The 13199-nt window shown below is 44.0% G+C and overlaps 1 protein-coding gene across 1 annotated transcript; it reads right to left on the bottom strand.

The window, feature by feature from the left end:
• Positions 1-652: 652 nt before the first annotated feature.
• On the bottom strand, positions 653-13106 carry LOC124195675. The gene is made up of 3 exons (XM_046590208.1): positions 4461-13106; positions 4200-4311; positions 653-1174 (listed from the first exon to the last, which is right to left on the bottom strand). The coding sequence occupies exons 1-3, from the start codon at positions 4764-4766 to the stop codon at positions 954-956; spliced, it is 639 nt and encodes a 212-aa protein (XP_046446164.1). The 5' UTR covers positions 4767-13106; the 3' UTR covers positions 653-953.
• Between the last annotated feature and the right edge of the window lie 93 nt (positions 13107-13199).

A 13199-nucleotide genomic window follows, 5' to 3' on the forward strand; every position in this document is an offset into this window, starting at 1 on the left:
TTTGTTTTGCAATTACTGTTGATTGATGCTGGCATCTCTAGCTGCGAATAGCTAAAGCTTCATTCAATCTTATCCGAGTTTATGCAGACCATTTTTAATGAAAACAAAACAGTGCACCTAGTAGATGGAGTCGTAAAAAAAAGAATGGTTTAATTAGCTACGTGTAGCCTAGTATTATTATGCACGCATCGAGCTGGAGGCAGAGCTCTTCATGGGTTGAACCATAGTGATTATCTAAAACTATTCGGGGCCTTTACTGACGTTGATGAATTTATCAAACATAATGGCCCTTTTAATTGCAAATTCGTAACTTAATCAGCTGCACAAAGCCAAGTTTAAATGCATGGCATGTCTTCTTATAAATCTACGGCCAAAGGGATGAACACGGTGCATAAAATTCGTTAATTTAAATTCTATCTTGTTGGAGAAGATTTTTTGTTTCTTACAGAATATAAAACGTGTGCATTTTCTAGACAAGAAAAGAGGAAAAGAATTAATCCTGTTCGCTATGCAATTACTTGTGGCATTCTGAATATCATATGGGGGATGATACCTGATGTCACGATTGCGTACAAATCGCGCCATATGTTTGAGAAACTCTTGCCATTTTGTTCTTTCATTAGAAACAAAAAGAAATTATTCGACATAAAAATGAAAATTGACACTGTTTTTATTGCTATTACAAATGTTATTAGAAAAACCATAGTTATACAACACACATTAATATGAGGCGTGACCAAAATGATCCCGTTCGGATTGGCGTTCCACTGCTGTAGCATTCCACTGTCAATGTTTTCGCCATCAGCTTCCGGTGTGCACATAGTTATTTATTTGTTGCCCTATTTTCAATTTGTTTCATCGTCTAAAAATCAGCCTAAATGATGGTAAAAATGCAGTCAGCAGTTTGAATTTGTAGTCAGAAAAGTTTCTTTCTTTCGGCGGGCAGTGCGATTTCAACTCTGTTTCTTCCTGATCATGTGGTCGATTTTTTCCATGAAAGACGGCCACTGTTTGATGCCGTCCCGCTGCTGCTGCTGTTGCCGTTCGCTCACCAGAAGGTGGGCCGTTTTTATAGCGTGAGGCGTCGGCAGAACGTGACCGATCCAGTGGCACAGCTGGCTCGGCTCAGGTTGAAGATCCGATTCGTTCCTCGTCACCTGTGCTGGACCCCTACCTGCGAACGGGAGACAATCATAAAACATTTTAAACTTCTCAATGTTACAAACGAAGGGAGTAAATGAATCATAAACATTCAAAAAAATAATACAGCTCCAACCAAAATTTCCAGTAAATATTTAGACGGCGAAGAATAATTAACGGATATTAAAGACGGTGGTCATTCATTCTTAACAATGGATATATGTAATGCACTCGTACAATTTAGAGAGAATAACGAGCCACAATAGTTGGCTAAACTTATCAGGGAACGACTGGAAAGAGAAATTAAATAATAAACTTTTCCCCATCTATTCCATCAATGATGAGCTTTAAGACGCGATTAAGCTTTTGGATTGTTTGCTGAATAGTAGAGAAACCAAGAAACATTGAGTAGATGTACATAATGAAGTTTGACTGGGTTTAACTTTAAAAAAAAAGAAAAGAAAAGGAAACCCGCAAACAAGTTCTGGCGAATGGCTAAACGGGTACATACGAATTACACCAGGCAGACATTTAGCGAACGATTATCTACGCCTGTTGTTCTCCTATTCATTTTTCTTTTCTTCGAGACCGAAAACATTCCACACGCCTTTATATATACCGTACAGCCTTCACGAGCCATTCATCAAGCTGACAATCGATCCCCATTGTCCTTTTCCGTCTCTATTCTTTTCTCCTGGCCAGCCGAAGAAACAAAAGCTGTGGAAATAACACGCCGCAGCATAGTATAATTACGTACACGCGAGAAGGGGGAGAATTCCCAAAAACGACTAAGCTTTTTTTTTTTCTTTCTTTCTTTAACAAAAAAACTCGGTAGATATTCGTTCGTGATGGCCAACCTCTCTCTCCTTATTGGAACGATACAACAACAGATGGGCACTGAGGGAAACGAAGGAATGTGCGTTCGGGGTCAAGGCGTGATTTTCCTTTTTTTTTTATCTCTCTCCACAAGAAAGAAATGAAAGGAGTGAATGAGTTGAGGAAGAAAGAAAAAAAAAACCAGTCACGCCATTCCGTTCTATCACGATTTTTCAACCTAGTTATTACAGGAGATATCCATCCCATTCGGTCGAGTTGCTCGGTACTTGAATCATTTTCATTCGAGGATTATAATAGTACAGACAACAACAACTGGACAAAGAACGAATGAAACGTAAATAGGAGAGTTGATCGATGACTTTGTCCTTTTTAGTTTTGATTCGTTGGATTGTTTGTAAGTTTTGAACGATGCCCGTTACAACCTAATCGGGATACCCGTGGAATTTCGGTCCGTAACTCGCCTGTTTGCTGCGATCAATTTCCCATTATCTGTTTTTGGGGGGCTGATTATTATTATTGTTCGATCCCTCGATCCGAGTCTCTTTCCCGGGTTTAACGAGCAGTTCCTCTTTCCAGATTGTACGCTATTTCCCCCCGTGTTTCATTTCCCTGCTGCGTTCCCGTTTTTACCTGTTGACCAGAAATAATTGTCCTCGATCGTTGGCCAGTCCACCCTTCATCCCACATGTATACGGTTCGACGGACTACCTTTCCCCTTTTTAACCGGGCAAACCATGCGTCTCTTCTTTTTTCTTCTTCCGTTCTTTAGTTATTCCCTCACCATGACGTCGCCGTTCCACGTGCACCCGCTCACGTGTAAGTGTGTGTGTGTGTGTACTGGGTCAATTGCTCTCGTCATTGTCAAAATGGTCAATAACCTTTTTTTCTTTCTTCTTCCACGCCCAATTCCCAGCATATAAAAATGTTTTATGCATTGAAGACGGACATGGGCAATTGATCGCCGCCCCTCTTCCGCCGTCAATTTCCCAATTTTCCAATTGAGAAAAATGGCGGATATGCCTACCCATTTGGAATTTTCATTCAGTCTAAATCATTCCGAGCGAGAATTACATTTGATCACACGGCGCGAGGACCGCCACAAAATGACTTCCCGTCCGGAACCCCTAACCTTTTTGGAATCTTTTCAATTCAAAATAATGTGTGTGTGTGTGTTTTCTCTCCCCACGGCGCCCTTATTTATTTTTTTACTCCGGCGACAATTTAGACAGTCGACGACGACTCATTAACACAAAACCTCAATCTTTTTTTTTTTGGCACCGCCGACACACGCACGGAACCGTTACTCAGCAGCAGCCAGCGCTCATTCTTATTCCCTTTTTCTTTTCTCGTCTGTCTACTATTTTATATATGCACTATATGCCTTCTATTCACCTTTTTTCCCAGCATACTATACTACAGTCTCCCCTTAATTTTACCACCAAGTTCCTTCGTCGTCGGTAATGAAGAATCGTGGGGGTCAGACGGGTCAGGAGCCCCACTCCGTTCCATCCGCACTTTAACCATTTAGCTGGGATTTTTTTCCCCCTCCTATTTAACCACGACACCAAGAAGAAGAAGAATGAAGGGGGGAAAAAAATTAAATAAAATGATGAAGAAGAAAAAAAAAAAAATTCAGAGGTTCACCATCTGTTGTGCTTTTCCCACGGCTCCATCTCCTTTTTTTTCTCCTTCTCGCTCCCCTTTTAGGAGGCGAAACAAGTTTCCCTTCGTTTTCTTATTTGTATCTTTTCTCGGTCGTGTGTGTGTGTGTGTGTACATAGGTCTTGGAAGAAGAAGAAGAAGGAACCACGACCGAAATCACTTCTAAAAGGGGCGGGATATCCCAGCCTACACTACATATACTATACCATCCCTCCCCACACCCAAACTACCTTCAATCTAAACCCTTAAAGAAAGGTATAAAATTGCCCTTTAACTATACACATTTCTGATGGGGCAACTCCCAATCCTCACTTGATTATTTGGGGGTTCCCGTTTCACACAGTCGGCCCAATCATTCCGACCGTCGGAAATTCGATCCTTTTTTTTTCTTTGTCTTTCGAGTTTCTTTCATTGCGTGTCGAAAAAAATTTTTTTTCTTTTGTGATTTCTCTTGATTCAATATAACGACTCGGCACACCTGTCGCTAGGAATAAATGTCTACGGCTCTACGCCAAGAGAAAGAAAAAAATGCTCAATGGAGCGGATGTTTTTTTACTCACTGGATACGGTGTCGGCGTCGGAGGTGGTGGCCAATTCCTGGGCCCTGAGTCGTTGAAAAAGAGCCACATGGAGAGAATCGATGTATTTGATGGCCTCTTCGATCACCTGCACCTGTTGTGATCAAAAATAGAAAATGAGTCAATCAGCCAAAGGACAGAAAAACATTAAAAAAAACCATAAGATAACGCGCCTGACGTCATCCCGATTTGTTCTTATTCCGGATAAGTAAGTGATATGACAAGTGTCAATCTATTTCTTACCTTTGAGACGCGTGATTGGGCGGCGACGGCCGGCACCATGTTCTTGAGTCTGAGGTATTCTTCCTTGGTCATCCGTCTCTGGTGGCGCATCCTGCGCGCCCGCCGGAAGGCCGAGAAGCTCAACACCATCCCGCCGTTGCTGTTGTTGTTGTTGTAACTGTTGAGTGAGTGGTTGTTGTTGTTGCTGATTGCCGCACCTTGATTCCACCTGCGCTTCAACAGGCGCAATCGCCGACGCTCACGGACGGTGGCGGCAGCTGTCGGTGACACGGTTCTTTCACCGTCGGATGACTCGGCGCAAGACATTTTTTTAAACCCAAACAAAAGTGTCGAAAGTGCGTTCGAAAAAAATAACCAAAATTTTTTTTCCGGCCGGAATTTTATGCGGAGAAGAGGAGACGACACACTGTTAAGGAGGAGGACGATGCGAACGGAACGAAGGCTCGGTACCAACTGACGGGCAACAGGTTTCCCGCAATCGGTTTGGCTTTATCTGCTGGCCTCGCCTCCTTCTCGACTGCATGTGTTGTTGTTCCCTCCTTCTGGGCTCTCTCTCTCCCCCCCACGAGCAATGCACATTCTATAGGCTTAGAGATACACCCACCCATCGTTTTTCTTTTTTTCTTTTTCTGAACACTTTGAAATGCTTTATGGCATTTCCCTTTACCCACACAAACATAACAGCATGAACCCCTCACATTCTCCACACTGGACAGCCGTCATCTTTATCGGGAAATTAACTCTCAGAATTCGCTCTTGTCTGTTTGTACAGGAAATTCAAATTAACATCTCTTTCTCGAGTGTCAACTAACAAAACTCGACTTGTTATTATCAACGGCCGATGGGTTTTTTTAAAAGGGGGAGGATTGTTTCCTAATCTATTAGTTATAGTCAGCGGATTATTGGGTTTATTCGGTACGCCGTACAATAACAGTTTATTTGCTTTTGCCTTCATGCAACGACGATTAACAAATTCCCCGAAAAAAAAAGAAATAAGAAAAACAAAATTCGTGCTGTGAGTACGTGCCGGACTTAAAAGTTCGTCAGGTGCGAACGGATGTGTGTATAGGCCGGTTGGCCAGTCTTTTTGGCCTCGGGAGAAGATGCCCATCACATTACGCTCTTTGAAGTAACACGTCAGCTTGAACACGACCGCTTTTTATAATGCGCGATCAAATGGGCCAGTCTCTAAGAAGAAGAAGAAGCAACTGGCGCGGGATAATAGAGGAGAGACGGAACTCATTCTTCGGCTTCTCCGGCCGGCCCCCCGAAGAAGAAAAAAAGCCTGAGAACCTTCTCAAACAATTTCAAATGCAGACACACACGAGAAAAATCCATCAATTCGTTCACGTTCTCTCTCGTCCAGGGAAGAAAAGGAAAAAAAAAAAAAAGAATAACCGGCTGCTCCTTACGTAATTGTCCAAATGCTGGCCCAACTGTTTGACTCTAGTCTATACACATCGAGCGGTCGTCTCCTATTTACCTCGTCATTCGATTGCCTACATTTTCTGAGCTGCGCCAACTGTTCATCCAACAGCCGATCATTCTGCTGTTGAGTCACGAAAGAAAAAAAAATCCGGACAATAAAAAAAGGAACGGCGAACAAAATGAGAAATTAAATTCTCCCAAAAAAGAAAAAAATCAGGGTGGACTCGATCGCCATCGACCGCAGATTGGATTGAAAATTACGTTGGGGGTCTAGAGAGAGACGGCGGAGGAGTCCAACAAGGTGTTGAGAACTCGGCCGTGATGATGTCGAAATCTACCACGGGGGCCAGCCAAGCCGTAGAGTGTTGCCGTCGTTTCGGACGCGGGACAGATGGTCGCTGGCTGCTTCTCCTTGCAGTTATTCCCCTTTTGTTGTTGGCGACTGTTGTTGTTGTTCAATTATACAACTTCTCAACCGTTGCCTCGAGTAAGAGAGTGTATAGGTATCGCAGTCGTTTCATTTCCAAACGAAACAGGAGAGAGAAAGAAAAAGAGAGAAAAAAAAGCGATGACAATCCAATCTACCGTAATGCCCTACAGAATAGTCTCAAAAAAAGAAAAAGAGTTGGCCCACCTCGAGGCCCAGCACCGGCTGTTGGCCGTTTTGTCTAATCAAAACAGCCGTGTGCTGTGCTGTGTTGCTCGGACAGAAGAGAGCAAAAGAGAGAAAGACAGATTCAATTATATTGGGACTAGAGAGATTTGTCTACTTCCATCATCTGCAGCAGCAACAGCAGAAGCAGCAGCAGCTCTTCGCCGTGAATGCTAACTAGCAATTGCAGCAATCAAGAACAAGTAGACCAGTTCACGATATGTCCACCGGCGGCGGGCTGGCGTAACGGGTGGTACGTGTGTAACACACACACAATTCATCACGGAGCGTCTAACAAAAGCGGAAGGATTCGCGGCCGCAAGAAAAAAAAAAAAAAATGTTATCCCGCCACACGAACGTGAAGCGTCGCCTCGCATGCGTGTACTATATTATCGTCCGTATACACACGCTACTATATCTTTCCAATAGAGAGATGGAGGGGGGTCCCAGAGAAGTACTTAATTGTAAGAAAACATTAACATCAAGCACCTGTGCACCTCTCTACGGACTGCATAGACACACACACACACACACAGGCGGGGATATGGGGCCAGCAGCCAGAGTCTACACGTATATATATATACACACAAGCTCACACGGCGGACGACGTGTGTCCGCGCGCTTCTCTCTCTCTCCTCGCCCATGTGTGTGTGTCTGTCTTTAACCACCTGGATGATTTACACGTAGAATTCCGGGCGAGTTGGCCGAGGAGGTTTCACGCTGGGCGCTCCCGGGTCCTCTTTGTACAATTACATCTCGCGCATATCCCCGAGTAAAGAAGAAAAAGAAGAAGAAAAAAAAAATGTAGAATTAGTCTATAGATATGCTCTTTTTTTTCTCCTATTATCTGCTATGTGCCATTGGGTATTCCCGGGTATTCCAACAGTTCAATGGGTGGCCATCGAGCGGAGAATGACAAACGGCTTCGCTCGGCGACCAACGTGCAATAATACTAAAGGCGGAAGAGCCCGTTTTCTTTGATACTTCATTTTTTCTCCGTTTAAAAACCGTCACTCATCACCTTTTCCTTTTTTCTTCTTCTTGTGGTCCACGGCCATCAGAAGAGTGGAGCTAACTCGAGAGTCTTTTCGCTTGATCGCCGTTTATTTAGACCCCCGAAAGGCTTGACGAGAGAACCCGTTGAACAAGTGACGACTCTCTTTTGATCTTTCCCATCTTGTGCACCGTGAATTCTTGACGTTTTTCTTTTTTTTTTTACCTGTTGCTATCAAATGAATGCTGCTGCTGCTGCCCCCATAGTGATACTATACACCAGTCTACATCTGTTCCGTCCATGACGAACCCGTCCGGATGGCAATGGCATTCTCTTCGCCTCTGAGAAATAAAAGACCTCGTGACGCTCTGACGTCTGAGTGAAAGTGACCACCTGTTCTATGTGCTGCTGCTGCTGCTCTGTCCTCCAGCAACCCTCCAACATCTTTTTCCGAATACAACGGCTGCTGCCAACTCTCTGGCTCTGGCATTCTCAATGCGGTGCGCAATCGCATCTAGACTATGGACAAACAACACACCGTGGTGATGACCGGCCACAGCCCGACGGCCAAAGCGCTCGGTTGGCCGTCTGTTGCTGTCAGCAGTCTAGCAGCCGGACGCTCTCGTCCGAATCGGAAAGAGCAAGAAATTCAAAAAACAACTGGAAACAAAGTCAATAAAAGAAAAGGGGAGAAAAAAAAATAGATAAAAGAAAAACGTCAAATAAAAGAAAAAAGAGACACCCAAACTCTTAATTATTTCGGCGATTCGCTTGGAAAACGACCGACCAGATAACAGGCCTCCCCCCCCCCCTCTAAAAAAAAGAGACAGGACATACGTTATAATAAAGCCAATAAGAGATAAACGAAGAGGAAAAAAAAACCGTGTCAGTGGTGGGCGAGAGATAGAGAACGAGGTACAACTCTGAGCTGTTTTTCAGCGGCCGGCCTCCAGCAATAGACCCCGGTGTCGTTAAATAGAAACGAAACAACACAAAAACAAGACAACATAGTATTCTTGTGGACGAATTATACGATCATTAGAGTGTACAATCATATACACACACGCGTAATGGGACGAGAGGTGAACGAGAAGAGCCTTGGGAAAACAGCAGATGCTGCGACGGGAGCGCGGGCCATGTGGCCGGTCCATTCGGCCACCACCACCGCGACATTAGCGTACGGCCAACAGTCGGCAGAATAGAAATGTCAGAAAGAAAGAAAAAGAAGAAGAAGAGATACACTCAAATGGAAACAAAAGTGAACTCGTTCTACTTGGAACAGATAAAAATAAGAACTTCCCCAGCGGACAGATGTGGGAATTGTTGCGATAGAGCCGAGGCGTCAAGGACGGACTTTGTCAATGCGAAAAACGGCCCGAAAGAAAAAAATATATAACTCCACACAATATCTACTTAAATAAGTTAACAACTATAGCTTGTGTTGTCTGCTGTTGTTTCTCATTTCCTCGGTTCTTTCGTCGAGCACATGGCACGCCGCCGCCGCCGGTTACAACCGAAATCATTTTCTTTCTTTCGTGTATATAGGGAAGAACCGCAGCCGTGAGTTGTTGTTGGCACGACCGGGACTTGCACTATTCGAGCCTATCATTAAGAAAGTTTCAGACTTTTTTCTTTTGGCCGCACAGCCGTTGTGTGTGTGTCGCCCATACAGTCGGCGTGAAGGGAAAGTGTGTGCCCGAGATTCTATTGGGGGCCCAGGTTATACTAAGACGGCCGCAAAACGTTTGGCTGTTTAGTCCCTTATATAGGATTATATGCTCGGCAGAAGTGAAATCGCGGTCGGCAATGTCTTGTTCACCGTTCAGCCAACACGCACAATTGGTCTGTATGGCTGTTTCTTCTCATTTTCAAAGCGTGGAGCCCACACCATATGGCTTGGCCGTCATCGTCGTCAACATTCAATTGTTCCCAAAAGAAACGAAACGAACAAAAAAAAGAAAAAATAGTAGAGAGCCTTAGCTTTATTTCTCTCTGTGTGTGTGTCCGTTTCTTTTTCTCTCCTCGGATCCAAATAAATACGGTAGACTACACTGCAATTGTATAGGTGCACTTGACGAAGAACAATTGGGTGAAAGAAAGCTGATCGGGCTGAATTGCAAAATGTACTATACGTAGCCGGAATTAAGGTTCGTGCGCTGCTGGGCGCGTTCACTCTCCATCGGCGCTCTAATTAAACTTTTCCTTTTCGACTTCGACCCGAATTGGACGGAGACTGTGTCACGTCGGTTTTCTCCGGCAACAACATTCCGATCCTCCTCCCACTCCTCGGTATCACATCCGCCACACATCCGCACCAAGGCGTGTGTTTCGATAACTAGACACAATGTAGAGAGCTGCAGAGCGCGTCTCTCAACAAGATGCCAGATGACAATTTCACATCGTTTTTTTTTTCCACAAGAATAAAATAAAAAAAATTACAACAGAAAACCAAATGCCTTTTCCCGAGAGTGATCTTTTTTTTACGTTCTTGTTTTTTTTTCTTTTGTGGCCTTACACATTGTATACGATTCCATCTTGGCCGATTCCCATCGCGATAAAATCCAAATCGTCTCCGCTGCTGGCCGGAATAATCTCCCTACAATACTACATCGTTGCCCATCTGCGACCGGAGCTGAGCCAAACGACAGTTGGTCGCCTTTTATTTTATTTTTCCTTTTCTTTCTTTCTTATTCGACAATTTGATTCTACAGACTTCTTTTTTTGTTGTTTTGGGGGAGGAGGTTCAATCTGTCAGCGGAAGAAAAAAAAAGACAGAGGAGAACCGGTTGTGTTTTGTTTCTTTTTCCACAACAAACGGAAGGTGCACAGACGTCGCTCCCACACAACCGGCGCGTAAAGGAGAGACGTCCGACCGACCGTGAATCCCTCCAAAACAGCAGCTTGGATGATTTCGTGTCTTCCAACAGAAGGCACAAGATGCAACAGCCAACAGCCAGATCAAAAGACAAAAGAAGAAATAAACGAAAGAAGAGAAAAATAAAAAGTTTCAAAACAATGAACGACAACTGTGAATGCAAATGAACCTGCCGAGTGTACTATACTCTATAACTAGTGTAGCTGCTGGAAGGAAGAGTGCGTCAAGCGGTTCCAGCAGCCGGTAATAGTTTCCTACATCTCGTCTCTTTTTTGCCTACGTACTCGTCCCGAACACCCAACGAAAAAAGATGAAGGTGGCCACAGCTGCTGGTCTTGCCAGTTTCGTGTCAAAATTGCGTGACGAGACGAGCGTTACATTATTTCTTCTCGGCCAACAAAAGGGGTAACAGTATCAGCCCATCAAGTTGGAAGAGCACAGACATAAGAAGACTTATTACGCAGGACATGAACGACGGGCCTTTTTATCTTTTTTAAGTTGTCGTTCGGGAGCCGGGTGATTATGTCCGCATGGATATACGACGCGATGCGTGTAACATTTAAACCGGCGTACAAGAAATATTACCGACACGCTCGCCCACCTTGACCGCCCCCGAAAATGATGCGCGCTCATCATTTATCTTTAGAGCTGTCGCATTTCAACACAACCCTCCCGCCTCTTCCTCCCACTGAAACCCAAGAAAACCGCGACGGATTGCAGAATGGACCCGAAATAATGTGGTCGTCATCTTTTTCTTTCTCTTTTTCTTCTCCCCCCTCTGCTGACGAATCACATTACGGACGGAGAGGTTTTCCCTTTCGTTGCTACACAAGATGGAAAACGAAAAACAATCTGGGTCAATGAGAAACAACTCTCTCACGTGGATATTATAATTCACACATATCACATTATACTCCTCAGCTATAGGTTCCATGGTGACAAGCGTATTAAACGAGCAACCCAAAAAGAATCCGAGGCTTCCAGATTTCATTCGCGGCCAATCAGACGTGACCGGGAATGATGTAACAACACCAATATCCATTTCCAAGGCTTCTATTGTTGGCTGCCATGTTTGTTTGGTTTCTTTTTGGGGGACTGGTAACTGGACACTATATGCGCATTCGGTTAGTTTAACTTTGCCTTTCATTGATCGTTCAGATTGGACCTGGGGGGAACGCACAGAGTACGTGCACATAAAATGAGTTTAAAGTGACGTAAAAAAAAACCCGTCTGAAGTCACAGTCGTTGAGGCGGCCATCATTTTACGAGTGGGCGTAACTAACCAACCGATTCCACACTATCTTGTAGTAGTCGCCATTAACGACTGCACTATTTACCGTCCGGCTCTTCTCGGCCAGCGGAAAACGGAACGAAAAAATCAAAAGCGCCGCTCGTGTGTGAAGTTGGGAGGGAACTTGGCCAGATTATTATTCGAAAAAAGAAATGATCCGTACGTCCCACGTACTGTAATAATGTCAGACACACAGAAGCACTTTTTCTCTTCCCCCAACTTCAAGACACTTAAGCCCTAAATATTCCCGATTGGCTATCAACTGTTTTCCCGCTGCCTACCAGACACCTCCTAATGGCGTACTGTATACACATACCTGTAATAATCGAGATATTTTGTTTTTTGCCTTTTTATTATTATTAGTCTTTTCCTTTTTATGGTGGAATTCGGATGAAAACATACGGCTCTATGCTTACACCCAGAGTCTCTTTTGGAAAGGTGTGATATAAAATAAATTGGGCTGTATATCACATCGGGAGAAATGACGGTGTGACGCAAGAGGTTATTAAAAAATTTCGTGTTTCATTTTGAAAAATAAAATTTAAAAAAGGCGGAAAAGACGCGATCGATGTTTATCTCCATCTGCTGCTGTGAGCCACTGAGCCTTCTGTTCGCCCATGTCCTCGATCTCTTGACTGCATCAAATTAACACTTGATATCATATCACGGTGATAACGACATCAAAAGCTGGAAAACTCTCGGAAAAAATAATTGACGAATAATTTGTTGCCCGGCGCAAATCGTTTAGAAAGTTGTCGGCAGATGAGTTTTTCCGGTTAAGTGACCGTGTCGCGCTGTGCACTTTCATCCGCTGGCAGCAGCATCAACATGTACTAAATTTGATCTTTAAAATCCTCAAAGACTCGGCCTTGTTTCTCTTCAGTAACGGTGTTTTAAGAAAGGACGGAAAAAAATAAACCATTTAAAATGATACTCGACTTGACGGTCTTCTGGCGGTAAAGCTGGCGTATTACGTGTTACGAGTTTTCTCCATGTTTGGCACCTTTTCGCTAAAGCTCTTGCACGTCATCACGGGGGATGTTGTTCGACAACACGAAGATATTAAACGAGTCCATTGAAAGGGTGAATCTGGTGGACGTGAGAGTGGACGTCGGACGGAACAGTTGCGAAGCTAGTCAAGTAAAGTGTAACAGCCATTTTCTCTCGTGTTGAAACATGATGGGCATTAAAAGGGACTCTTTTAACTACTCGCGGATGATGGCCCGACGCAAGATGGCCAGCTAGAATCCAGATGGTGTGCCACGGTCAAAGTCCTTTTAATGAACGGTTACATCTTTTCCAACACTTGTACTTTTCAACAATCTGATGATCATGGCGATGCGGGTCGCTGGGAACGACTCGCTCAGAAGAAGAAAAACAAAAAATGACGTCAATTTAAGCAATCTAAATCAAAACATTTCTCATTTACCGCAAATGACGTCACGTACGCAATTTATGACCCCCCCATGCGAACGATACTTTCGAAACCCGGATCTTTG

Source organism: Daphnia pulex, chromosome 6 (genome assembly GCF_021134715.1).
Source record: "Daphnia pulex isolate KAP4 chromosome 6, ASM2113471v1".
Taxonomy (NCBI): Eukaryota; Metazoa; Arthropoda; class Branchiopoda; order Diplostraca; family Daphniidae; genus Daphnia; species Daphnia pulex.